This window comes from Aureobasidium melanogenum (assembly GCF_000721775.1).
Source record: "Aureobasidium melanogenum CBS 110374 unplaced genomic scaffold scaffold_35, whole genome shotgun sequence".
Taxonomy (NCBI): Eukaryota; Fungi; Ascomycota; class Dothideomycetes; order Dothideales; family Saccotheciaceae; genus Aureobasidium; species Aureobasidium melanogenum.
The window spans coordinates 70,691-97,020 of NW_024470087.1; the positions used below are offsets into that span (position 1 = coordinate 70,691).

Below are 26,330 nucleotides of genomic sequence, written 5' to 3' on the forward strand. Positions count from 1 at the left end.
ACTGTAATTACAACAAAAAAGCGAACGTCCCCAAATAGGACAAAGAGAAGAGAAGACCCTGCATTCACAAGCACCTCTTAATGGTATCATTGGCGTAAAAACAAAACACTCCACAATCCTTGCATCTTCATGTGAAACGACGGGACTGCGAAGCGAACATGCTCACATCATTTAGGCGAGAGCAAGGAAAGCGGCAGCAACGGCAAGGACGCCAGTAGCACCGGCAAAGTTGCGAGAAGCGGCACCAGTGTAGGTCGACGAGGGGCTGGCAGCTGACGAAGCACCAGTGGCACCGGCAACTCCAGAAGGCTGGGCGTAGCCAGAAGCACCAGCGGCGCCGGATGGCTGAGCATAGCCAACAGCGCCGGCAGCAGACGACACGGGGTAAGGAGCAGAAGAGCCGTAGGCTGCTCCAGGGATGATGGGGGTAGCGGTGCCGACAGAGGCGACAGGAGCAGGGCTTGACTCAGCTGCAACGGGAGCGCTGGAGGTCTCCTCGGGAGAGACGGGGCTTGAGGCGGGAACCGAAGAGACCGACATGCCAGTGGCCACAGAGGAAGCAGACATGACTACAGCAGACGAGGCGGGAGCAGACTCGTATGAACCGCCGGTGGGCATAACCTCAGCAGATGAGGCGGGAGCAGATCCGTATGCGCCGCCAGTGGGCATAACCTCAGCGGAGGAGGCGGGAGCGGATCCGTACGAGCCACCGGTAGAAACGACCATGGCTGAAGAGACAGGGGCAGACTCGTACGAACCACCAGTAGGTACGGTGGAGACGGAAGCAGCCTGAGGGGTCGAGACGGAGGCAGCCTGAGGGGTCGAGACGGAGGCAGCCTGAGGGGTCGAGGCCGAGACGGCCTCAGCAGTGGAGGAGACGGGCAGAGTCATCATGGTAGCAGCAGTCAGGACAGTGGTGCCGCTGGCGTGCGTGATCGTGGCTCCGGCAGGACAGTATGTAGTGGTTTGGTCAATGACGCTGGTGACATAGACAACACCTTGGGGTGCAGCTGCTGAGCAGGCAGCGAGTGCAAGAGCAATGGCGGCGGTGGAAGAACGCATTGTGGTGTTTGGTTTTGACGAAAGAAGGATTAAAAGACGAGTAGAAATCGGTGTTCAAAGTGAGCGAATGTGGTGTTGCAAGAAAAAGAGTGTTGGATGTGTTCGAAGTGTGCTGAGAACAAAGGCTGGCCTTTTGTATGTATGGATTGTTGATCCAAATATTTGTCCACCATGGTCGAGTTAAATGTGGGGCCAGAGTTTCACATTGCAGACTAGCGCACCACGCGTTCGACTTGACACAGATTAAAGTGAAGATCATACAAGGTTCCTGTTGCTGATCCCAGAGTTGGTTCCGAAACATGCTTAAGTTGGTGGTCTCAGCATAAGTAAATCCTAGCTGATGGCACTTCTGCAATCGAAACCTCCTGACTCCCCTGAGTTCGTGGTAGTGAATCTCGATAGGCACGGTTCAAGATGTTAGTTCTGACCAACATCAGCAATCTTAGCGCATCGTCTGTTTATGGCTCTGGAAGTTGTCGAGGTTACCTGCGATACTGTGTTTTTAAAGGCCCTTTAGCAGGACTTGAATCTGACCGCAAGAAGCGATGATTACAAGTCATATTTGAGCATCGACGCGCACATCATCATCACTGACCCGTCCTCCTAGCGGGCTGAACATCGCAATGATATGACGGCTGCGAAGGCCTGCCTCGCTACGAGTACCTCCTGAACTAAGACACCGAGTTTGCATTTGTTTGTGTCCCTACCCTTTGGTGGTTTCTGTTGGTCTCACCCGCTGATTCAACACGCAGCTTCGCCCCCCTGCATTATATCACTCGTCAACACAAGCATACTGGACCTGAAATCAAGCAAGCTGGACCAAGCACAACGGTAGGTTGCCGTCTCGGCCAGCGCGGCAAACAACCATCAGCCGTGTCGCGCCATAGCTTGGTAGTGACGACAGAGGAGTTGACAGTAGAAACCGGTCCTTGAAATCTGCTCAGTCGGTGATGACCATGACTGGCGAAGTCGTTTGACATGAAACTGAGCAAGGTGACGTTGGAAAGAGAAAGCGGAGCAATTGCCAAGAGCGGGAGGGTTGCATGCATTGCGCCTTCCTCCTAGACCCTGAACCAGAGGACCATTCGAGACGACAAGATATCAGGACTATAACAAGCTATCAAAATGCACAAGTGTAATCGTGATATAAGGCTAGCCATTGAGATAGCCTTCAACGAGGTCCTCTCTATGGAGAATATATTCTTTACGAAAATATTATGCATTTTTAGAGCCACACTATGATTGTCTTCAGCACATGGAGAGGTTGGTTGACCTGATCTAAAAAAATGCTTGGAGTCTGGTGGTAGAGGACGCCATTTTCAATGGCATGCATACATGTTGACAAAAAAAAACAATCATTGTTTGACGCCTGAGAAATGCTTGTATGTGAAATCGCTTTTGAACAGTTTCGATGAGCTTCCGAACAAGAAATGCCACGCCCATGCTTAGCCCTTTCTTCTCTTACCACCACCGCCACCACCTTCACCATCATTCCAACCCTTTCTCTTCTTTCCTTCTCTACGCCAATACTCCTCCTTCTCTCTCTTTTCTCTCTCTGCTCTCTTTTGGGCATTTTCGGCGACCAGAGCACGGTAAGGCTGCTTGCGCTCTTCTTGCTTGGCACGACGCTTTGCGACCTTCTCGTTTCTCAAAGTCTGAACTTGTTGGAGCAATCTTCTGGCCTCCTTCTCTTCCTTGCCCGCAACGACAGCACGCTTTTGCATGTATGTCTCCTTCTTTTGCGGCTTCATCTGGACAATCTGAGACTTGTAAGGCAGTTCTGCAGCCACCTTGCGAGGTACACGTAGAGGGTTGAAGTGACGTTCTTGACGTTCGATAGTACGGTAGGCAGAGTTCTTGTCCTTGGGTGTGGCAATGTCGAGGGCGTGGCGTACTTGACCAGTCAAACGCATTCCCTGCCAACCTTCGCTGTTCTCGTCGGCATCCAGCAAGTTGGTCACTGGGTTGTAGTAGCGGTGAGGCTTGACCGGGTACCATGCTCTCAGGAAGACAATATCCGACATGAGAATCTTGTCTTCGAATGTGGCACGGAAATTGCCTTCGGGCTTGCTGAGGGCCTTCTTGATTTGACCACGGATACCAGAGACAGTACGCACACTGGCACCTTCGAATTTCGCAATTTCGAGGGAGGTGCTGAACATGTCCTTGATGAATGCGGTGTTCTTGAAGATCTTGTAAGGGTGACCAGTCAGTTTGAGCTTCTTGACAATCTCTGTCGACTCGTCAACATTCAGGACTACACCAGTGGCGGCGATTCGGAAACCAGGGTTCTTGTTGGAGAAGGACTGCACGCAACAGAAACCAGTGTTGGGTGCGATGAGCGGGCCGTAGAATGTTCCGAAACAATGCATGTGCTCAGGCGTGTACTTGAGCATGCGGTTTCTTGTTCTCGAGTCCGAGATGCTGTACATAGGCATACTTTGGAAACGTCTCCAACCGAGAGAGAAGATGAGAGGATCATTCGTCTTGAGAATCTTCTTGTGCCATCTGTGACGCTTGATACGAATCTGGACGTAACCAAAGCGATCTTCCGTAGGTGCCAGGCCACCAATGAGGACAGGGAATCGAGGATTGAACTTCTCCACAAACTCGCATGGCACGTTTTCCAGAACGATACGAGCGTATGTTCCTGCTTTGTGACCTTCGACTCTCACTCGTGACTGCTCGTCCAAGGCATCGAATTCTGCGCGGTTGATGTCGAGCTGTTTCTGAATGAGAGCCTTCTGTGCGTCGTACCAATCATCCTCGCCAAAATCGTCCTCACCGCTCTCACGTTTGGCGTTGCTTTTGTCGTTTGCAAATCCTTCTTTGTCCTCCTCTTCAAAGCGAAGCTTGAGCTCTTCCTTTCTGCGAGCATTGCGCTCGCGTTCAGCATCCAGATCTGGTTCTTCCTCACCATCAGCGCCGTCGGCTTCGGTCTCGTCTTCAGCGCCGTGAACCTCTCCAGTTTCCAGATCTTCGAAAGCACCATCACCCTCATCCTCGTCATCTTCAATGCCATTGAACTCCGCTTCGGATCCATCTTCGTCGTCGTTTCCATTGAGCATGTGGCCAGATGCGAATCGCGAACGGATGGCCTCAAGGTTTTCCTCATCGGTCCACTTCTCCTCGAGCTCGGCCCTGTTGTACAATGGAATGTGACGGTCGAGGGCAGCCTCGGCCTCGGTAGGCTTCTTCTTCTCAAACAAGTCTTCCTCTTCCTCGTCTTCAATGTCCTCTTCCTCATCTTCTTCGCCACGCCATTGGCGCAAGACCTGTGCCGTCGACAGCATGTCGTTGTACAAAAGACGAGCCAGTTCGATGGTGCGGTAGGGCATCTTGCGTTGATGAAGGGCGGCAGCACGCTCGCTCATGTTTTTCTTCCAGCGAAGGTTGCCGTCTTCATCCTCGCTGTATTCGGCATCTTCGTCATACTCCTCGGGATCACTGACATCTTCAGCTTCAGACATGGAACCGAGGTCAGAGTCACTGTCGGCGAAAGCAATCTCCTCGCCAGTTGCGTCAGGACTGGCCTCTCTGCGCTTGGGTGCAGGAACAAGCATGTCTTCGTCAGCGTCTTCGTCAACATCGGAGTCTCCGCTCTGGAACTCTTCGTCTTCATCATCGCCGCTCTCAAAGCCTTCGTCTTCTGGGCTTGCTTCGTCGTCATCGATCCTTCTTGACAGAACACGCGCAGACTTGCGGCCAAGATCCTCACCAGTCAGCTTCTCACCATCGCCAAAGAGCTGCAGACCTCCTTCAGTTTGTCCAAGTAGCTTGCGGCCACCTTGTAAACCAACGACCATCTGTTCGCCCAATCCTCGCTCTTGCTCATCATCTTCAGGATCAAAGGTTTGACTCTTGATATCAACATAGACAGCGTCTTTGTCGACAAGCACACCACCGACATCAGACATGGGAGCGTAGATGAGCTTTTGTTTTTCTCCTAGCCTTCTTCTTCCAGACTTGCCCGTAGCCTTTGCAATTGCTTGATCCAAGAATGGAGTAGGGCACGGGTCGGGCAGAGCTTCGATGTTGGAGACACTGAGATCGCCGACACCAGGCACGTGGACTCTGGCGCCGTTCGCAGGGAAGTTGGTACCACGAAGGTAGCCATACAAGGCGACAGTGCGGTCGCATTTGGGGTCTTCTTCGATTTTGGTAGGAGGAGTGATGTCGAGGAAGCGATCGGCCAGGGCGTAAGGATGGCTGTTGCGCCAAACAAGAGGACGGGGGTTTTTCATGACGGACAGGAAACGTGAGAGGTTGAGAACTTCGCGGTCGGGATATCTACCGTTGACGACACCAGAGAGATAAAAGAGTTTGGCACCAGAGTAGAGTTCGCTCCAGAAACGATGCTTCAGACGCTTCTTCTGCGCTTTGAGAGCTTCCTGCTTGCGGAAAAGATCGAGATGGGTCAGGATACCAAAGACGTTACCGGGCATACCACTGGAGGACAGAACGTTCAAGAACTCCATCGTCTCCATCTCGAATCCGTAGTTTCCATCGATCATCAGTAGTACGATGTCGACAACCTTGGCTACGTCCATCATGGCAGCCAGAGAATCAGCCGGACATTCCATAAACGTAAGTCTCCTCCTCTTTGATGTGACGACAGTGATAGGGCCGACGGGCTGGGTAATGGGCTGCTTGGTGTATCTTCGGACGAGGGACTTGATGAGGGTGGTCTTGCCTACTCCAGGAGGACCAACGACACCGACGACGATAGGAGGAGCCTCTTCAGGAAGGCGGTCCACCAGAGGAACATGCAAACGCTTTTCTTTGACCTGTGTCCGATTAGAATTGGATGTATCGCATGAAAGTTGATCTTCTTACATCGTGAGAACGAGCGGCCTGCTTTTGCAATTTTCCAGGACGCGCAAAGGCGAAAGCTTTGGGATTACGCTCGCCAGTAGTCGGAGCCTTCTTCTCCTTGGTCGCACGATGCGGCCGGTTTGTTTGGTTTTCCGACATCTTGTCCGGCGTAACAAGAGTGGTGACGGCGGCAAAGATCAAAAAATGTTACAGCATCTCTGAACTTTTCGATGCGAGCCCTAATCAGCCCCAAGACCCTCGACCGGATCTCTACCGACATCTTGGCATCTTATCTCCGAGGCTTCACTTCCCCAGCCATTCTGTCCGTTAGCAAAGCACCGTGCATGTTGACATGTGCGGCGTAGAATGACAACCTCAGTTACTGAACTCGTCACAAGTACTAGAGGCGCCGTGAGTTGCTAGCCAATCGGACTATGGTCAAGATGATGCTGTGCATATAAGCGGTTTGTCTGGCCGGGCGGTGAGGCTCGAGGCGTTCTTCACGTGCACATATGGATAAACACTCGAGACCCCACTATGATACGTCAACGTGCGTTGCGTGGGTGGTCGAAGCGGGTTTGGAGGTGAGATTGGCAACTGTTGATTGCCCTCATGCCCACCTTCTTCTCCTTCAAAGCCAACACTTCACTACTCTCTCCTGTCAAACACAGCCTCTCTACCACATCAACCTCTCACATATCCTTCATATCTCGACTCAAAATGCCTTCGATCAACGTGAGGCTCGCAGCAAACAAGAGCAGACCATCTAGGCAGACGACTAACGAAATCCAGGTCTCTCTCAAGGATGGTGCCGACGCATCTCAGCTCGACGCGTAGGACTCTACCCTTTCCTGACTCCAGAATGCTTAGACTGACTTGTATCCCAGTGCCAAGAAGCAGGTCACCGAGCAGGGCGGCAAGATCACCACCGAGTTCAAGCTGATCAAGGGCTTCACGTACGCCTACCCTACCAGAACCGGGTTTCCGTAAAGGCACGACGACTGACATCGCATAGCGCCGAGTTCCCCGAGGACAAGGTCCATACCCTTTCGTCCAACGACCACATCAACGTTGAGAACGACGGCGAGGTCAGAACCCAGTAGAGCAGCAGCTAGGGACAGGCAACCACTGCCTTGGTCGACGACAGATATGACATTACATATGGGAGGGTCCTTTCAGATACCATACGTTGAATAACTCATGATACGCAAATACCTCAAATACCTCAGACTCGACCACGGTCGGTGCTACAGTATGCGCTATGCTCCCGAAGTCGTGTGACATGGCGTTGTAGACGACGCCCACGAGGCCTAATGATAAGCCAGAACGTAAACTATGTAACGATAGAATATTAGCAGTCACCAGACAGTCAGGACTGTGTATCGGCCCTTTGTGTTGGGCTAATTGACGACACGTGAACCCGCGGTGCTGCGTCATAGCTCTAGACTTGAACAAAATGCCATCGACCGTCCGCAACATGTCGCTTGAATGACCACAGCACGAATCGTCGTGATGAATTGCATAGCTGGCCGCTTGCCAAGGGTACCTTGCGCAAGCTTAAAGGCCACAAGACGCCTCTCGACTACTCCAAGGCTTCGCATACCAGACAATGGGCTCAAGACGCAAAAGGTCACGGATGGCGAGGTTGCTCGACTGGCCGGAAGACCCTTGCATCCGCTAACTCTAGCAGATCTAGCCAAGTAAGTAGGATAGCAAAAAGCGTGTATTGCGACTAACAGATCCTAGGTCCGGACGACCACCTCTCACAGCCGACCAATTGCTCGACTCGGCCAACTTCACCCTCTCCATCCTGCCTTCACGTCTCGCACACCGCATTCAGTCTCTTCGCAACCTGCCCTTTATCGTCGTCTCCAATCCAAACGTCTCCAAGATCCATAACAACTATGTCCACTCCTTGTCGACACTCTTACCTTATGCCTCAAGGGAGATCAAGACACTGGAAGAAGAGATCCAATTCACAAGTGTCATGGCCGATCTAGTCCAGACACACTCGAACACCATTTCTATTCTCGCTCGAGGCTTTCTCGAAGCGAGAAAGTATATTAGTCCGAGCGAGGTAACAAAGTTCCTCGACGAACATCTCCGTGCGAGGATAGGCACCCGACTAATCGCCGAGCAACACATCGCTCTGCACTTTTCATCGAAACCTCATCTCGAACTATCAGAGCAAAAGACTCATGTCGACTCATCATATATTGGTGTCATTGACACAAAGCTGAGACCGGCTGATATCATCAGACATTGCGAAGGCCTTGTTGGTGACATTTGCGAGTACAAGTACGGTGTCCGACCCAGCGTTGTCATTCGCGGCGAGCCAGAGACTACTCTAGCCCACATTCCCATGCATCTAGAATACATCATCACCGAGCTTTTGAAGAATGCTTTCCGCGCCACCATCGAGAAAGGAAACGAACGACACCCCATCGAAGTAACAATCGCTCCAGCCCCAGAGGACATCAAGGGCAAACACAATGGCATCACGAATCACGACCAAGGCAGTGTTGATGCAGCCTCAGGGGCCCAGCGACCTGCGAATGCCGCATCAGCAAACATTCGTCCACTGGACAAGTCCACTCCAGGCGTCACAATCCGCATCCGAGACCGAGGTGGTGGCATACCCCCTGCTGCTTACGCAAAGCTGTGGGAATTCGGGTTTACCACTTTCAACGAGCAGGAAATTGTTGACATCACTAGTGGAGGCACCAATGATGGCGATGGCTTGAACGCTCTCTCGAATGCCGGCGGTAATGAAAATAGCCTGGCAGGCTTAGGTTATGGCCTCAAACTAGGCAGGGCATACGCTGAGTACTTTGGAGGTGGCATCAGAGTCCAGAGTTTACTCGGCTGGGGCACAGATGTCTACCTCAGCTTGCGCGGTGTAGGAAACATTGACTAGACCTACTAACACTCGTGATGGTAAGAAAGTTGAAGCTGACATGGTTTTGAATCAAAACCCGGCCGGTTGCTCAGATCGACAGCTATCAAGCGATAAAGAAATGTGCCAGCAAGCCACGATTGTAATCTACTTGAACCTCCAGGAGAACAGCATACAGACACATCGCGTCCTGATACAAGTAGCTACTATACAGACTTGCAAATTCGGGTTTCGGCACCGAATCTCCAATGCTCGGCCACACAGGTCTGATCAGTTAGTTGACCCTGCCAGATCTGGTCTTCTGGTAGCTAGGCTTTTCGGCCATATCACGCCACAAACACACGCTCAGCTGCTGGAGGAGGAATCTCAAGGCGGCTACGAGAACACAGACTTGCAGATTACTGAAATGCACAATATTTTCGCAAAGAATGTTGTTTTGGAGGCTCTCTCAATGGCCATACTCATTTCGAGCATGCAACTGTCCATTTCAGTAGCTTGCAATAACCTTATACTGAAGGATTGGAAAAGGCTTGATCACGATGTGGTGACAGTCTTTGGCAGACAGGGTGAATTAAACAAGCGAAGGGTGAAACATAGGTTTGGTGGGTCTGTAATTAGTGGTGAGATAGATGCCCGGACCAACAATGGACCGCCTCCCGAGGCGGAAGGTTCAACGGCGCCTCGCTCGGTGGATTTGGTACCTTCGTTCGCCCGACACTGAACAGAGTCGTCTCAACGCGCAGTCTTAAATAATGCCACTGGACACTCTTTACCGCCAGACGACTGCAGCATATGAGTTGCTCAGCATGTGTGCCTACTGATCGCGTCGCGTCCACAACCATTCCATTCCATGGCAGTTTCTGCCAAGATCAGCATCATAGCCAGCAACGACGTGGACGACAGCGCAAGCAGCAGGGACATCGAGCTGAACAGCTCGTTTGTTCAAAACTCCTTCCAAGTAATCAACAAACATCCACGCGAGCTATCATGGTGTATCTATGCCATATTCGTGCTGTTACTTAGCAGTTTCGACAACCAGGCTGGCGGCGTCGTACTCTCGATCCCTCAATTCAGAAAAGACTTTGGATCCCCGTACGATGGCGGCTATGTGCTCTCTGCGGCATGGCAATCTGCCTACAGTGGCGGACCAGTCCTCACTTCTATCATCGGATTGTTATTATCTGGGTTGTTTGCAGACAAGGTTGGCAGAAAGTGGACATTCACTGTTGGCTATCTGATCATCTTTGTAACAATCACGATTGAGACATTTTCAACGACGAACCTGGTCTTCTTCATTGGAAAATCCCTCTCAGGTTTTGCTATAGGTGCCTTCACAACCACCGCGCTTACATACCTAGGAGAGATCGCACCTCGTCCAGCAAGAGGCAAACTCACTGCAGCAGCTGGTATGGCGTTGACGATTGGACCTTTCATTGTGTCCATTGTTGTCAAAGTCACAGGATACCAAGCAAATCGCTGGGCTTACCGATCGGTGTTTTTGGCTCAGTATGGATTCAGTGTCATTGGCGCACTTTTCTTGCCATTCATGCCTGAATCACCATGGTGGCTGCTTAGTAAGAACCGAAATTCAGATGCGACAGTCGCACTCTTTCGGTTTGGGTACACTGCGGACGAGGCACAAATTTATACGACTACTGCCATCCGGGCACTAGAGCTGGCCAGGGAAGAGACAAAAGGCGCGACCTACCTTGAGTGCTTCCGGAAGACCAATCTCCGACGAACGATCGTCGCAGCAGCGCCTCTATCCATTCAAGCTTTGAGTGGTCTCTTCTTTGTATCGGCCTATTCGACTTACTATGAACAACTGGCTGGATATGACACGCCCACAACTTTTAGCCTCGGTATTGTTCAAAACATACTTGCTATTGTAGGCAACGCCTGCTCTTGGTTCTTGATCGACCGGATTGGTCGGAGACCTTTGTCGTGCTATGGCATGTCACTTCTGACTATCTTGCTCCTGATTACGGGTGGGCTTGCTTGTGTCGGGACTAAGTCAGCTATCAAGGGAACAGTTGGCTTGTTACTTCTGTATAATTGGCTCTACTCGATTACGATTGGAGCTACTGCATATCCGATTCTGATAGAAACACCAACAAGTCGCTTGCGGACCAAAACGGCGGCCATCGGACTGACACTGCAAAGTGGACTGTTTGTGAGTTCGCCACATGTCTGCCCAAGAAGCCATCTAATCATTTTGCAGGCAATGTGGGCTTTTGTCATACCGTACCTTTTCAATCCTGATCAAGCAAATCTCGGTGCTCGAGTAGCCTTTATCTTTGGTGCCTTTGCGGTTCTTTCGACTGTTTATCTGTGGTTGTGCCAGCCTGAAACGTCCGGACGTTCGTTTGCGGAACTTGATGAGATGTTTGCCAGGAAAGTCCCAGCACGGGGCTTCAAGGCATACAAGACCGAAACTGTGAATAGTATTCGCCTGAGTGTTCTCATGAGGGATGGTGACATGCCAGTTCCATAGCTTATAAAATATGGTTTTTATACACTTTTGATTGTACCTTCGAACATTTTTGTTCAAGCCAGAGAAGGTGACCCTGGTTGAAAAATGCCAAGGCCGAGCACGGGAAAGCGTGAAGCACTTAACGCCTGACGCGTCTTCCTACAATTGCCGCTCGTCTTTGTCTCATCAAGGTATGCATCATGGCCTCGATCCAGGCTATCGAGCAGACTTCGGTGCATCAAATACAGTCAGGTCAAGTCATCGTAGATCTCAATTCCGTCGTCAAGGAACTGGTCGAGAACAGCCTCGATGCCGGCTCTACGTCGATAGAAGTCCGCTTTCGCAATCATGGTCTCGACGCCATTGAGGTAATTGACAACGGTACTGGTATCGCGCCAGAAGACTTTGAGTCTGTCGGTATGTCTCACTGTGTATCGTCAGGTGCTTGTTCACATCTGACAAACAATGACCAGCACTCAAGCATCATACATCCAAATTACGTAGTTACGATGATCTTGAAAACCTGGACACATTTGGCTTTCGAGGTGAAGCACTCGCTTCACTTTGCGCCTTATCCCAGCTCTACATCATCACAGCTCGCGAGGTGGATCTGCCAAGAGGTACTCGTCTAGATTTTGAGGTATCCGGCAAACTCAAGGGTACGAGTACTATTGCTGCACAGCGGGGAACAAAGGTCGTCGTCGAAAGGATCTTTCACAACCTACCTGTCCGCAAAAAGGAACTGGAGAAGAACATAAAGCGCGAGTACAGCAAGGTCCTGACGCTTCTGCAAGCATACGCCTGCATCAGTACTGGCGTCAGGTTTACCGTCAGCAATCAGATGCCCAAAGGGTATTACATCTTTACACTTCAGACAGATGTTATCAAAATGACTGACCATTCTGCAGAACAAAAGTCTCGTCCTTCTCTACCAATGGCAGTGCAGCTACCAAGGACAACATCATCAAAGTTTTTGGCTCGAAAAGCCTACGGGACCTGGTTGCGCTCGACCTCAAGTTTGAGATGCAGCCTACCACATCCGCGCTTTCAACTGATGATGGCTCATCTCGCGGGGTCAAAGTTGAAGGCCACATATCCCGACCAGTGTTGGGAGAAGGTCGTTCAGCGCCAGACCGACAAATGTTCTATGTCAACTCGCGGCCTTGCAGTCTTCCTCAAGTTGCAAAAGCCGTCAACGAGGTCTACAAATCCTTCAACATTTCGCAGTCTCCTTTCGTTTTTGCGAATCTGATCATGGACACGAATTCTTACGATGTCAACGTCTCTCCTGACAAGCGAACTATTCTTCTGCATGATCAGGGTGTGTTGCTCGAATCGCTCAAGGAAGCCCTCATGGAGCTGTTCGAGTCTCAGGAACAGACTGTACCACAGACGAAGCCCGCTCTCACTCAACCGAAGCTCCCAGCATACAAGCCACTTACTGTCGTACGAGATTCGGAACCAGAAGCTACTGAGGAAACTACCACAGAGCCACCAATGCCCCGCGCAAAACCAGACCAGTCAGACGAAGAACACCCGGAGGCGGTTACTCAAACAGGTCCGCCTGAACGCTTGATCCATAATTGGTTGGGCAGAGGCGCTCAAGATCGGGATGATGTTCCAAAAAGACCAGACAAACCACCGGTCCAGAATGCTTTCGATCGTATGCGTCCGCAACGTACTCCTCAACAAGTAGCCGAGATCACAATTGGAGACAAGACCACACGAACTGTTATCGGTAATGGGCCTTATACTCCCAAAAGGCACAAAATCCACATCCCAAAGAACTCTGTGGCAAAGAAGTTGAGCCGATTTGCGATGCCTGGTACCCAGGTGGAAAGCGAAGACCAATCTTCTGAAGAAGAGAGTGGTTCTGGTGAAGAGAAGAAACAGCAAGATGCTGAAGACAGCGATGAAGAGGCGCTGTTTGTGGCTCAAACAAATGACCGACAGACTGCTCATGCAAAGGAGCGATCGTCCGAACTTACTTCTCAAACATTGGCAGACTTGCACACAAGCCCTATCGATGAGTTCTTGCGCAGCACGGAGGATGCTGATAAAGAGCTCAGTACAGCTAGCGAGATTGGCCCCGAGTCTGACCAAGAGTACCTGGACGAAGAGGAGAGACGGCTCCAAGAAGATGCCAGAATCGCTCGAATGATTCAAGAAGCAGAAGATGAGGCTGCCCGCCCATCGCATGACAACATCAGACGCGCTACTCAGGCTCTTCGAACGTCGAAACATAAAACACTGAATCTGAGTCAAGCATGTGATGCCTCGACAAGCTCCATTTCGGAACAGGCGGCTCTGCTCTCACTGGTTTCAGCGATTTCACAGGAAGCCTCTCAGCCGGCAAAGGCTATCGCTGATGATATAGATCAAGCAGACGCGGAAGCCCGTCTCTCACTGACTGTATCAAAGTCTGACTTTGGTCAAATGGACATCATCGGACAATTCAATCTTGGTTTCATCCTTGCAGTACGGCCTCCCAGCGAAACAGTCACATCGTCTGACCTGTTCATCATTGACCAGCATGCGGCTGACGAGAAGTACAACTTTGAACGCTTCACCGACACTCTGACGTTAGAACCACAGCGCTTGGCACAACTCAAACAATTAGAGCTCACGGCTATAGAGGAAGAGATTGTCCTTACGCATACCAAAGCACTCACTGCCAATGGTTTCGTCATTGAGACAGATACTTCTGGCGCGAGCGACGTAGGATTACGCTGTAAGCTGCTTACACTACCCACGAGCAAAGACGTCACATTCGACCTGAGCGACCTGGAAGAGCTCCTTCATCTGCTTTCTGAACATTCTGGTGGTGTCATCCCGCGCCCAACCAAGGTGAGAAAGATGCTGGCGATGAGAGCTTGTCGTTCCAGTATCATGGTTGGCAAGTCCCTCAAAGAGAATCAGATGCTCAAGGTTGTGAGAAACCTGGGTGAGATGGATAAGCCCTGGAACTGTCCTCATGGTAGACCAACCATGAGGCATCTTGCTGACTTGAGCACCTGGGGCTTTGGTGATACCGAGGTCACAGAGACGGATTGGAAAGGCTGGGTGAGGAAGGCAAAGATGGAGCAGTCACCGAGCGAGGAGAACCAAGATGGAGATGAAGAGATGGCAGAACAGGAGGAGGAATAAGTGTGTTCCTCTCTTTAGCCCGTGTACATATTATGATACCCCAACGCAATTCTGAATTATATAATTAGCTAGCATAACTCAAGAAGATCGTTTCTGTGTTTCATAGCGTACCTCAACGAGAGAAGCATCGCGTGTATCGAGATGGCAGCTGATATGAAAATGCTTCCGCGGATCGTTGTCAGAAAGTGCTAGAATACACGAGACTCAAATATAGGGACATGAACACAAAGCATTCAATGACTCTGATGTTGATAACGTCTATTTATCTAGAGGCATTTCCTTAAGAGGTGGGAAAGTGTAGTGCTCCAGACTTCATCCTCAACCGCTTGCCAATGAACTGTAGTGTAACGATGAAGCCAAACGCAAAGAAGACTATAGCAGCCTGGGTGCCGAAACTTGCTTTTGCACCGACAGCATGAGCCCAGGTAACTTGGAAGTAACTGACGATGAATCCACCAAGGGCTGTTGATGAATCAGTAAAGGTTGCATATAAGTGAGAGAATCACAAACTTACTTCTTGCGAAATTGAGCCATGCAGCCACTTCACCAGATGCTTCGGGATAGCTGTCAAGGTTGTATGCATTAAGTGCGACAGTGCTGATCATGATACCAAACACATACAAACCCCAAAACACTGCAGTCACCATGTAGTGATAGCCATCCTCAAGAGAAAACCCAAGGCCAATTAGCCCTGCAATCATAAAAGGTGTGCTGAGCCAGATGGCACGAAGCCTGACTTCGGGTTCGAAATGGCCATTATGGGAGTGGATGTAACTCTTTGCTATCCAGTCATGGAACCAATGGCCAGCGACTTCTCCGATCAGAGCTGCGACAACGGGTGTAAAGTAGAAATATCCAATCTGCAACGGTCCGAATTTGTAGAGTGGAGTCAAGAAGATTGAGAGGGTTGTGTTGATGCCGACAACCCAGGCAAAGGTCAAAGTGTAGTATACAACCGACAAGAAAACTGTGGGTTTGATGAGGACCCGGACTGGTCGTGAGCAGGCTTGACCGAACGAGTTGCGGAGATGACGTGAGCGGTATTGCGAGATGCCCAAGATCTGCTGGAGACGTGTGCCTTTGGGTGGCTGGTCAGAGGGAGCTATGCGGCGGTCGTAGAAAGTCTCTTCCACAAATAAACAGGTACAGATAAGGGCCAATGCGGTCTGTGAGAATAGATGTCAACTACTGAACAACATTCGATCCAACAGAATGACCTTACCATGACAAAGTACACCCAGAAAGCGATGGGCCACTTTTGTGTCGTTATGATGAAAGCTGTGAGCATGGGACCCAAATATGGTGATAGGATGATGAACGCGGCCCAGATGTTGATCTTTCGTGCTCTCTCGTGAAAGAAGAACATGTCGAAGATGAACATGAGACCGCCACCTTGAGCAACGGTACTGAAGAAGCCGTTCAGGATGCGGGCGGCCATAAAGCTCTCAAAGGTAGTTGCTGCTGCACACCATGCTGCAGTCGCAGTAGCAAGGACGAGGAAGTAGAACAATACAGGCAGTCTGCCTGCCCAAGCAGATAAGGCAACGACAAAGACGCCGCCTGCACCAAGCATGAACACATTGCCGACCTGTGAATGATTGACAGTATCTGGGCTCATATGCCAATCGCTGTTCGCTTTTTAGAGGGATTGCTTGTCGTGATTGGACGTCGATATGAGACTTACGCAGCCTGAGGAATCAAAGTCACAGCACCTGTTGCGCTGCCATAGTCTGGTAGCAAAGCAGCGAAGCTGACTACCAACAATACGACGTGCTTCTTGACCTTGCTCCAGTTCAGAGTGTCTTGAGGCGAGTCAGAAGGCTGAGGAATCAGCACAACATGACCATCTTTTGTGGTTTTGACAGGATGAGTTTGTGCTTCATGGGTATTGACTTCAGCAAGATAGCCTTCAGAATCATCATAGCCGTGAAGATCTCGTTTCTGTTCGGTGAACTCTGTAGTTTCAATGCCTTGCTTGTCCATCTTTAAGTACTCGTGAGTATTGGCAAGGAGGATTGTTCAACGCAAAGGAAGATCAGGAGACATGTGGCATGCGTCAGGAAAGGAGACCCACTGGTTCGGGGCCCCGCTTTATTCATCAGGAGCACCCGTAGTCGAGATAACAGATTGATGTGAAAGTTGGTCAATTCAACTTCCGCCTTCCGAACTTCCTGCGCCACATATAGATTAATTTTCCGGGGCCCCATAGACGTACCCCATAGGAGAAAACGAGGAGGAGGAAGTGCGTTCCTCTCTTTGCGCCCATGTACATATCATGATCCTGAGCGCGGTCTTACCTATGGTCGCCTAGCATAGCTTAACAACTCGTTTTGTTCTTTGTTTTGAAAGAGAACTGTGTTTCATTGACTACTGACAGTAATCGCTACAGGCCCATTCTTGGCAGGACGCTAAAGTTCGTGGCTTAATAAGAAGGGTGTTGGGTTCGATGTTTTCACACACAATGATTAAAAAAAGCAAAGACTACACCCACGGCATGATATCTAGATAGATTAGATTCGATGAACTTGAGCAAAAATACAAAACGTACAGCAGCAGGGATTCCCACGTGGTCACCCACCGTAGTACTAATCTGCCGTTCAACTGCTTATGTATGGCAGAGCGGACGGGATGCCCAGTTTTCAGCTGACTGTGGCCGTACGTGCTTGAATTCTAAATCTGTAGCAATATAATTCTATAATCGATACCGCGAATTGTCTTTGCAATGCAATGGTCACCTGTTGGTGGCATACGCTATTCAGTACAATGCTCCGTCAGATGGAGACTCTTGGCCGGTTCGTTCAAGGCAAGTTGACGCCGGAACCGCGGTTTGCAAGAACGATGATGAACAGTCATTTAAAGGCAGTCACGCATGGTATGAACCGAGGCGAGCTTCAAAAACAGCAGGTCTCAAAAGTTATATTCGGTAACAACAGTCCAGATATCGTGATATTGATGACGTGAAGCCTCATGATCATAGATATGATACTGCTACACACTAATAGCCTCCTAAGATGACGCTATTCCACGCCGTGGCAAGACAATCGCGTCGGTAATCGAAAAACTGGTAGCCAAGCCTATGACCCTGGCCGCCAAGTCGTGCCTGCCCTGGAATAGAGCATTTACACCTGCCAACTTCTCTACCACCATCACCCACGCTAACTTGATCGAGTACATTTGCGAGAGCTCTCGCTCGGTCAGAGATGTAGGTTTGCAAGTCCAAGTGACAATAATGCATATATGCAATTCTAGCTTCTTAACTTTTCGTCTCCTTCTCCTGTTCGACGGATGGTGCCTTTTCAGTTTCCTCACTATCCTTCTTCTCCTTGTCTGCAGTTATGGGTGCTGAAGGTAATGGTTTCTCGTTTGTGACCTCTTTGGTTTGAGGTAGTGGAGGCGGTGGCAGGTCTTGTTTCTCCTGGACGACCGTCTTCGCTTCGACAGCGTTCATGAGCGTCTTGCCCATGTCGCCAAATCCGTCAATCTTGCCCAGCTTCGAATCAAATAGCTGTGCATCTTTGAGGAGCCTCTGCTTGCCAGCCGGCGTCTTGATCTCTACTCCTTGGAAAGCCTTGAGCCATTGCTCCTTGTAGCTGGCGAATATCTGGCTCAGAATGATCGTTACATCCATTTCTGCTAGATGTCTGCTCAGCACACGGTGCAAGGTGCCCGTTTCTTTTGTCAAAGTCTCCATGTATGCACTCGTGCCATCTGCATTCTTCTTCGCTTCGGCATCGAAGTCAAGCTTCTTCATTGAGTTGACATGTGATGTTGCTCTTGCTGTCATGATCTCGACAAGCTTGTCATGAATGGCCATTTGATGATCTTGATACAGTCGCTTGAGCTTGTCGAATTCACCGAGCACTTCGGCTTTGTTGGCTGCGCTTGCGTGTCGGCGGACTGCTTCGCGGAGGTAAGGCGACATAGCAATAACGAAGCTGAGCGCTTGCGAGGCGAGGGCGAGATGTTTAGTAGTGATATTTTTTAGACCAGCAATCCTTGTGGCGCCAGCGCCGAGGATGAGCTGTGATGTACGCGAGTTGAAGGTTCGGAGGACATCGATCAAGGCTGGCACAGCGGCAGAAGTTATCGAGGGTATGCTGGTTATCAGGGCAAGGAAGTCATCGATAGGTCGAAGCAGGGAGATGGCAGATGAAACCAGGATGTATCGTGTCTCATCAATGTACGCTGGTCGATTAGTAGACTTCGCATCACTGCCCTCGCCATTTGATGAAGAGGTTCCATTAGTCGCTTCAGGTTGTGATGGATCTTCCCAAACGCGCGTGCCCTGTAGCCAGACGGCTGGATCCGAGGACATGCCTTCGAGTATGCGGGAGAGCAATACCTGGTCTACCTCCTTGAAGTCCTTAGCTTCCCACTGATCAGAATCCAGTGTCTGAGCAATTCGCTGATTTTCAGCGTCACCAAAGGCTCGCACAAAAGTGTTGATTTGTGTATTGACTAGAGCCTTGAGCTGAGTACCTGAGCGACCAGAGATGGCCTCGCATTCGTCGGCGAACAGGCGATTGATGGTGAAGTAGCGGAGGAAACGTTCTAGCGGTAAGTGGTTCACCTGCTCTGTGCGCACCTTGAGGATTCGTGTGATTTGAGTGTGCGCTACGTCCACTGCTTGACCTAATAGGCTTGACATGTCTAGTGCCTGGCTCAACTCTTCTTGCATTCCGCTTACCCTAGGCGCTGGGCTTCTAGATCGGTCGGTTGACCTTATATCTGGGCTCAAAGGTGACTTCAACGAATCTGGAGCATCCATGGTACTGGTGACATCGAGCAATACCTTAATCTGTATGCTCAGACGTCGCAAAGCTTCACTGATGTCAGTGTAGATATTGACAACCATGTCTTCGGCAGACTCCTCATCCATGGCACGCAAGTTTCTAGCCAGAATGATAGACTTCTCCTGTTGGCTCGCAGCCTTGCTGGTACGGGTGGCGACCGATGTGACAGACTCGTTGTCATCATCATTAGAGCTAGGCAGATGTTTGCGTATTAGGTGTTTCATCTCCCTCATGATAGCGTCTCTGAAATCGGCTGTCGCCTGCGCAGTTTGACTTGAGTTACTCAGACCATGTAATGAAGCGAGCAAGTCTTTCCGGAATTGATCGTCGATCTCCATATAAGCTGTTGGACCAGTCTGCAGACCTCGCAAGCGCATTGATGTACTCGCCCAGCGACGCATGGTATCCTTGGGCGGTACGTTGTCGATGTGCCTCCGTAGATCGGATAACATAGTCTCGAGAAAACGGGACTCGAAGCCTCTGCCGATGCGGAAGCGCAGCTGATTCATGGAATCAGACAGACCCTGAAGGGCGTGCAGAGGGCGCAAATCGTGTAAATCTGTTGTCGATGGTTCTGATGACGGCTCGGGTTGTCCGGCGATCAAGCGATCGAGGCGTGACATTGCGCTGGCAGCAGCATCATACTCTCCTTTCTCGACCAATTCTTCACAATTCTTCGCATCTTGTACTACACGGGCTACCTGATCCACAGCATTGGCGAGCTTTTGCATGTTTTGGTATCTTCTTCGCAGGTTGGCGACCTCTAGACCACCCATTGCCATGTCTTGATCCAGCTTTGCTAAATCTGCCCTCAATTTCTGGATCCGGGTGACAGAGTCGGAGGCTTCTTGCTCGAGGTCGCGCAATGAGCCTAGAGCGGCAAAGAAGGAGGTCGAGGCGGAAGAGATTGATTGGATCAGGTGCACCTCTACGGTATCCATGTACCATGACAGTTTCTCTTGTAAGATGGCATTGCTGGCTAGAGCCTTGCGCGGAGGGAGAGGAGCACCATTAGCGGACTGTTCCTGTTTTGCGGTACCAGGAGCGATCTCGGCGCGCTCGCTGACAACATCGAAGGTCCTTGGATTCTCGAGTTGGAAGTTCTCGTCGAAATAGACATTTGGAATGGTGGACAAGGGGGTGGGCTCGTTCAACCTACGGCGAGCATAAGCACTAGATCGGCGTCGCGGCTGAGGGGAGTCGGTGGGCGAGAGAAGCGAGCTGGCAGAGTTATGGCGACTGAGGACAGGGCTGGTTGGGGCATCATTCTGGGGCTTGGATTGAGTGTCGCGACGAAGACGTGAGAGATTGTCGAACAGTGGCCCGACACGAGAGATGTATTCCTTAAAGGTAGAGGTATCAACCTTGGGTATGTTTGTCAGAGTGACGGGAGGGATGTCGCGTGTGGTCGGGGCACGATAAGTCGAGGAAGCGGATGCAGCTGGAGTCAGGAGGCCAGTGCGAACTATTGGGGGTTGCAGCAGGGTTGAGATGGCTATATCATGTTTAGAGGACGTGTCTAGAACAGGCAGTATTGTCGTGGTTGATGCGCACCATTCTGGCCAGCTTCCCTCAGAGAATTGTCGGGTCTGGTGGGATTGATATCTAGAGCACCACCTATTGAATTGATGGACAGAGTGCTGTCATTGGACAGGCGGCGTGAAGGGCGTCTCTGGTAGGACGAAGGGAAGGGATAGGCCGAGTGGAGCGACGAGGGCGACGAGACCAGGTCGGCGCTGTCTTCGGACATGTCAAGGACATTCTAAGTCGAAGTTGATGATACGAAGCCAGCAACGACTACAGCATCTATGATAGACCCCAGACTGGGACCCGCTGCGCTACCGCCGACTAGACTGCGCTGCTCTGCGGTGCGCCAGAACTGCAGAGCCGCCAGGAGCACGAATCAGGGGGCGCTAGCCTAGTCGGGGGTTAATTGAAACGCCGGCCCAGAGTCGCGTTCGTGTTGTTTCTGAGCTCTTTCTTCTCCGTGTTTACCCCCTCAATCACATAGCACACCATACCAAAACCATGGATAGAGAGTCGGTCTACACTCTGAGTGTCTTCCCCGAAGACCGCAGTCAAACCGGGGAAGACTCTCGCGGCGCCATCCAAGATCAATTCGTCGACTTTATCATGAAATACCAGATAAATAATGGCGCCATTTGGCCATACAGAGACCAGATCAAAGAGAACTACCAAGCTAAGCAATACTACTGCGACGTAGACATAGAGCATGTCGCCTCGGTCAACCCAACACTTGCCCAACGCCTCAACAATGAGCCTGCCGAAATGATTCCGCTGTTCGAAGCCGCCATCAAGCACTGCGCCCAACGCATCATCTATCCCTCGCAGCGCAACGTCAATCTGCCACCCGCCCAGCTCTTGCTCAACTCGTCCGTCACCCAGACTCTCATTCGTGGTCTGACAGCCACGCACGTCTCTCATCTGGTCCGCATCCCTGGAATTGTCATTGGAGCCAGCACCCTTTCTTCAAAAGCCACCGTCTTGCACATCCAATGCCGTAACTGTCAGCACTCTCAGAACATCTCCGTCTTAGGTGGCTTCTCCGGTCTTACCTTGCCCCGCACATGTGCTCGTTCGACTCAACCCGGTGAAGAGTCAGCAAAATGTCCCCTGGATCCATACTTTGTCGTTCACGAAAAGTGTCAGTTCATCGATCAGCAGGTCATCAAGCTGCAAGAAGCTCCCGATGATGTCCCTGTTGGTGAACTACCTCGTCACATCCACATCTCAGCAGACCGCTACCTGACAAATCGTGTTGTCCCCGGTTCGCGATGCACCGTCATGGGCGTTTTCAGCACATACCAGTCAAAGTCCAAAGGCTCTGGAGCTGCCGTCGCCATCCGTACCCCGTATCTTCGCGCAGTCGGCATTCAGACCGATGTCGATCACACAGCCAAAGGTGGCGCCCACTTCACTGAAGAGGAGGAACAAGAATTCCTCGAGATGAGCAGGAGGCCCGACCTATACGAACGATTTGCTGAATGTATTGCGCCATCAATTTACGGAAACATGGACATCAAGAAGGCCATCACCTGCTTGCTCATGGGTGGTAGCAAGAAAATTCTACCTGATGGTATGAAGCTCCGTGGAGATATCAACGTCTTGCTTCTTGGTGACCCTGGTACCGCCAAATCTCAACTTCTCAAGTTCGTCGAGAAAGCTGCTCCCATTGCCATCTACACTTCCGGTAAAGGTTCCTCTGCAGCTGGTTTGACGGCCTCGGTGCAGCGCGATCAAAATTCTCGCGAGTTCTATTTGGAAGGTGGCGCCATGGTGTTGGCAGATGGTGGTGTCGTTTGTATCGATGAGTTCGACAAGATGCGAGATGAGGATCGTGTTGCCATCCACGAAGCTATGGAACAACAAACCATCTCGATAGCCAAGGCTGGTATCACAACAATTCTCAACGCTCGCACCTCTGTCCTCGCAGCTGCCAACCCTATTTTCGGGCGCTACGACGATCTCAAATCTCCCGGCGAAAACATCGATTTCCAGACCACCATTCTCAGCAGATTCGATCTCATCTTCATCGTCAAGGATGAGCACGACCGTGGACGTGATGAGCGTATTGCAAAGCACGTCATGGGCATTCACATGGGTGGCAGTGGCAACCAAGAACAACAACAAGCCGCTCCAACCATCCCAGTCGAGAAGATGAAGCGCTACATCAGCTACTGCAAGACTCGTTGCGCGCCCCGTCTCTCAGCTGAAGCCGCCGAGAAGTTGTCCTCGCACTTTGTCAGTATCAGAAGACAAGTCGCCCAGGCCGAAGCATCCGCCAACCAGCGTTCGAGTATCCCCATCACTGTCAGACAACTGGAGTCGCTCGTTCGTATCACCGAATCATTGGCCAAGATCTCTTTGTCCCCAATCGCCACAGAACACCACGTCGACGAAGCAATCCGTCTGTTCTTGGGCAGTACCATGGAAGCCGTCCTCTCCCAAAACGGTGAATCAAATGCTGCCAATGCTGCTGGTATCTCCGGTAATCGTGAGCTCGTCGACGAAATCTCAAAGGTTGAAGACGAGTTGCGAAGGCGTTTGCCTATTGGCTACACAGCCAGCTTAGCCACTTTGAGGCGTGAGTTTGTGGACAGGAAAAACTTTTCAGAACAAGCCCTCAACAGAGCCATCTGGGCACTGCAAAAGAGAGACAGTATACAACTTCGCAAGGGTGGTGGTCAAGTGTATAGAAGTGGTGTTTAATGATTTGACACAAATAACGGTACATGTCTAAAGTTGATGGCAAGGAGTTTTGGGCAGGGTCGTTGTGTGGGTTGATGTCGATCTGGCGTTCAAGGTGCAGGTGTAAGATGTAGGGAGGCTTGAGGTCTGCTCATATGCAATACCAATCAGATACCATTTTGTTATTCTCACTCACAATTTGCACGCGTTTCAGAAAGTGATTGACACAAGACTTAAAATAGCGGTTGCGCTCTGTCCAACTACCTACCTAAGGATGCGCGTGCCACATTCCAAGCTCGTCAGACTCGCCGACAATAGATTGAAAATCAGAACAGAAAAGAGGAAGTTACAAGGAGTACTCATGCTTTCTTTTACATAGCCCCACATCGTTACGCTTGAAGGCGAAGAAACCAAAGAACAGACATTTCGCCTCCACTTCCATGTCCCTTGCCGTCATGCTCACTTATCTCATATCATCTATTCTCCATGATTCAAGGCAGAAAAGAAAAGCAGTTTGGTAACGCCAAAACCCAACTCAGAAAGAAAAACCAGAACAGATTACAATTGAACGTCAAAACTACTGCACTTGGCTGACAATCTCGTTTGCCTTGCCCAAGCTCTCGACCATCTGCTGGCACTCCTTGCGTCTGCGCACTGTGTAGTTGCTCTCCTTGAGCAGATCGTCAAACTCTTGTGTGCGGTACATTTGCTCCAAGAGCTCGCGTTGCATCTCTTCCTTTGAGAATCTGTAAAGACAATGTTAGTGCTGTGCTGATAAGATGTGCATGGTATGTGCATGGTTCTACTTACTGCACCAGGGTCAACATGATGGCCTTGGGGACCATGTCGATCATAGTTCGGCGCACAATGTTGAAGTAACTAGTGATGAGGAGCTTGATGACTTCGACTTCTTCACTCTCCTTCTCACTAAGTGTGCCGCTGGCCTTGAGTGTTGGTGGGGGTGCCTCCATGGCAGCCATCTTCTTCTTGTTCTTGCTGGCGAAGAAACTGCCGAAGAAACCGCCCGAGGTGTCATTTCCGTCAAGAGACAATGAAGGGCTTGCAGCGCGCGGCGGCACAGCGGATGGTGGCAAAGGCTTGCCAGTCTTGGGGTCAACTTGTGTAGGTCTAGAAGCGTGACGACGCTCGTTGACAATAGCCATAGCTCTGTGACCATTAAGGAAATCTGGATGGCCAGTGTTAACGTAGCAAGCCTCCATGGCAACAAGATCCTTAACAAGCTTGTTAGATGGCTCCATGGACTTCTTGAAGAAGTTGATGACTGTCTGGTAAAGCTTCTCCTTCAATGAAGGATATCTTCTGAAAAGAGGCTTGTTCAAGAGTTGACCCAAGATGCGGACCAGTTCATCGTGGACCAAAGAAACGCACTTCAAGCTGGGGTCTTCCAGCCTCTTGATCTGTTGCTTAACGATGAGCTCGAACGCGGTAGTACCAACAAACAGAGCAGGCGAAGAACCAGACGAGTTGTAGAGAATAGTGCGGATGTCGATATCCTTGACCTGGTCGAAGGGATCCACTGCCTTGACACCGTTTGCGTAGAGCTCGTGGAAAACGAAAGAAATTCTGGCACCACCGGAGAGTTCAATGCTAGAAAGTTCCTGGTTGTTTCCCTCGAGGACTGTTCTGTATTCGTTGGAAAATTCGGTGATGATGTTCAAGACGATGTTTGCACTGTTGCCAAGTATCGAGTCTCCAAGGGTGTTGAGTTCGGCTGTGTATTTTTGCAAGGATGCAGAGATTCTGGCTTTGATGTCGGGTAGAGTTTGCTTGATGTGCATCATAAGAATCAGGTTGAGCTTGCGAGCGAGGTAAGGAGTACCGCAATAACTGCTCTTGTTGCGGTAAGCCTTGTGGTTCTCGAAGAAGGCACGCTCGTGCTCGAGGGCGTATGAGATGGCCTTCTTGTTCTCAATATCACGTTGGCCACGGTTGACGACGGGTACGTATCCCAAGCGCAGAGGAATGATTCTACCAGCAAGAATGTCGACAACGTCGGTACCCTCATCCATCAAATCGACCTTGGTCAGAACACCAATGGTGCGCTGACCCTCAGGGTCGACTTCACGAGCCAGCTTAAGACCGTCCGAGTTGGCCAAATCGGTGTTGGCAGCAGTGACAGCGAGGATGATGGCGTTAGGTTTGCTGATTTGCTTAAGGACCATCTCGCGGATCTGACGCTCAATATCGCGGGGTTGATCGCCAACAGGCACCTTGGTAAGACCGGGCAAATCGACCAGGGTAAGAGTCAGGACGTTTGGCGAGTAGATGCGCAGGTTGATGGGGGCAGGTGAAATGCCAGCATTGCGACCAGTCTTGGACTCGGTCTCGCGCACAATCTCGTCGCGGATCTTGTTGAAGTCATAGAACTTTTGACCAGGAATGTGCAAGAACTCGCCCCACTCATCTACGTTGGACTCCTTGTCTGCAGCACCATCAACAGCCTCGGCAGCTGCGCCGTTCTCTTGCGACTTGGGTTGGGGTGCTCGATTGATGAGTTGCAGGATGAGTGGCCGTCTTGTCACGATACCAGTTCCTCGAGGCAGGAAGTCGCGGCCGACTATATTTTCCAAGACCGAACTCTTTCCACTTGATTGCGAACCTACGACGGCGATTTGAGGAAGGTCGATGGGGTTTTGGACCTGCAAGGCGCAAGGTTAACATCGAGTTTAAGCATGGAGCGGGGTAGACTCGTACTCCGACTGTGGTGAAGACATCTTGGAGCTTGTTCACTAGGGTGATGAGACCGGGGTCGTTGACGTTGATGCTTCTGTTTGGACAGGTCAGAAGGTGGACATGAATGATAGCTGTAGCCTCCTGAATCCAACTTACGCGGAGGCATTAGTAGCCATGTCTGGCGATGAGCAGCGCGTGTGCTAGTTGCGCGACTTTCGAGTGTTGGGGGAGAGACCTGACA

At 50.8% G+C, this 26,330-nt stretch overlaps 10 protein-coding genes across 10 annotated transcripts; 5 read left to right on the top strand and 5 right to left on the bottom strand.

The window, feature by feature from the left end:
- Positions 1-171: 171 nt before the first annotated feature.
- On the bottom strand, positions 172-1,062 carry M437DRAFT_88811 (uncharacterized protein; the record flags this gene model as incomplete). The annotated part of the gene is made up of 1 exon (XM_041028907.1): positions 172-1,062. One exon carries the CDS (start codon positions 1,060-1,062, stop codon positions 172-174), a length of 891 nt encoding a protein of 296 aa, XP_040875226.1.
- A 1,445-nt stretch (positions 1,063-2,507) lies between these two features.
- M437DRAFT_88812 (DUF663-domain-containing protein) lies at positions 2,508-6,036 on the bottom strand (the record flags this gene model as incomplete). Its single annotated transcript, XM_041028908.1, has 2 exons — positions 2,508-5,849; positions 5,899-6,036. 2 exons carry the CDS (start codon positions 6,034-6,036, stop codon positions 2,508-2,510), a joined length of 3,480 nt encoding a protein of 1,159 aa, XP_040875227.1.
- A 561-nt stretch (positions 6,037-6,597) lies between these two features.
- Positions 6,598-6,980, top strand: M437DRAFT_60004 (uncharacterized protein; the record flags this gene model as incomplete). Its single annotated transcript, XM_041023676.1, has 3 exons — positions 6,598-6,710; positions 6,765-6,833; positions 6,893-6,980. 3 exons carry the CDS (start codon positions 6,598-6,600, stop codon positions 6,978-6,980), a joined length of 270 nt encoding a protein of 89 aa, XP_040875228.1.
- Positions 6,981-7,389: 409 nt separating this feature from the next.
- Positions 7,390-8,794, top strand: M437DRAFT_59884 (kinase isozyme 4 mitochondrial precursor; the record flags this gene model as incomplete). The annotated part of the gene is made up of 2 exons (XM_041023657.1): positions 7,390-7,577; positions 7,624-8,794. 2 exons carry the CDS (start codon positions 7,390-7,392, stop codon positions 8,792-8,794), a joined length of 1,359 nt encoding a protein of 452 aa, XP_040875229.1.
- Positions 8,795-9,623: 829 nt separating this feature from the next.
- M437DRAFT_70176 (MFS hexose transporter) lies at positions 9,624-11,267 on the top strand (the record flags this gene model as incomplete). Its single annotated transcript, XM_041025411.1, has 2 exons — positions 9,624-10,946; positions 10,995-11,267. 2 exons carry the CDS (start codon positions 9,624-9,626, stop codon positions 11,265-11,267), a joined length of 1,596 nt encoding a protein of 531 aa, XP_040875230.1.
- Positions 11,268-11,446: 179 nt separating this feature from the next.
- Positions 11,447-14,333, top strand: M437DRAFT_9950 (DNA mismatch repair protein MutL; the record flags this gene model as incomplete). Its single annotated transcript, XM_041029122.1, has 3 exons — positions 11,447-11,663; positions 11,720-12,098; positions 12,155-14,333. Coding segments are annotated over 3 exons (2,775 nt in total), but the record flags the coding sequence as incomplete, so codon positions are not given.
- A 340-nt stretch (positions 14,334-14,673) lies between these two features.
- Positions 14,674-16,376, bottom strand: M437DRAFT_88816 (MFS general substrate transporter; the record flags this gene model as incomplete). Its single annotated transcript, XM_041028909.1, has 4 exons — positions 14,674-14,855; positions 14,908-15,559; positions 15,616-16,021; positions 16,078-16,376. The coding sequence occupies 4 exons, from the start codon at positions 16,374-16,376 to the stop codon at positions 14,674-14,676; spliced, it is 1,539 nt and encodes a 512-aa protein (XP_040875232.1).
- Positions 16,377-17,646: 1,270 nt separating this feature from the next.
- M437DRAFT_79202 (GARP complex component) lies at positions 17,647-20,936 on the bottom strand (the record flags this gene model as incomplete). The annotated part of the gene is made up of 3 exons (XM_041027129.1): positions 17,647-20,165; positions 20,196-20,681; positions 20,741-20,936. The coding sequence occupies 3 exons, from the start codon at positions 20,934-20,936 to the stop codon at positions 17,647-17,649; spliced, it is 3,201 nt and encodes a 1,066-aa protein (XP_040875233.1).
- Positions 20,937-21,214: 278 nt separating this feature from the next.
- M437DRAFT_59894 (MCM-domain-containing protein) lies at positions 21,215-23,416 on the top strand (the record flags this gene model as incomplete). The annotated part of the gene is made up of 1 exon (XM_041023661.1): positions 21,215-23,416. One exon carries the CDS (start codon positions 21,215-21,217, stop codon positions 23,414-23,416), a length of 2,202 nt encoding a protein of 733 aa, XP_040875234.1.
- A 556-nt stretch (positions 23,417-23,972) lies between these two features.
- M437DRAFT_79204 (dynamin-1-like protein-like protein) lies at positions 23,973-26,265 on the bottom strand (the record flags this gene model as incomplete). Its single annotated transcript, XM_041027130.1, has 4 exons — positions 23,973-24,141; positions 24,206-26,055; positions 26,111-26,183; positions 26,246-26,265. The coding sequence occupies 4 exons, from the start codon at positions 26,263-26,265 to the stop codon at positions 23,973-23,975; spliced, it is 2,112 nt and encodes a 703-aa protein (XP_040875235.1).
- Between the last annotated feature and the right edge of the window lie 65 nt (positions 26,266-26,330).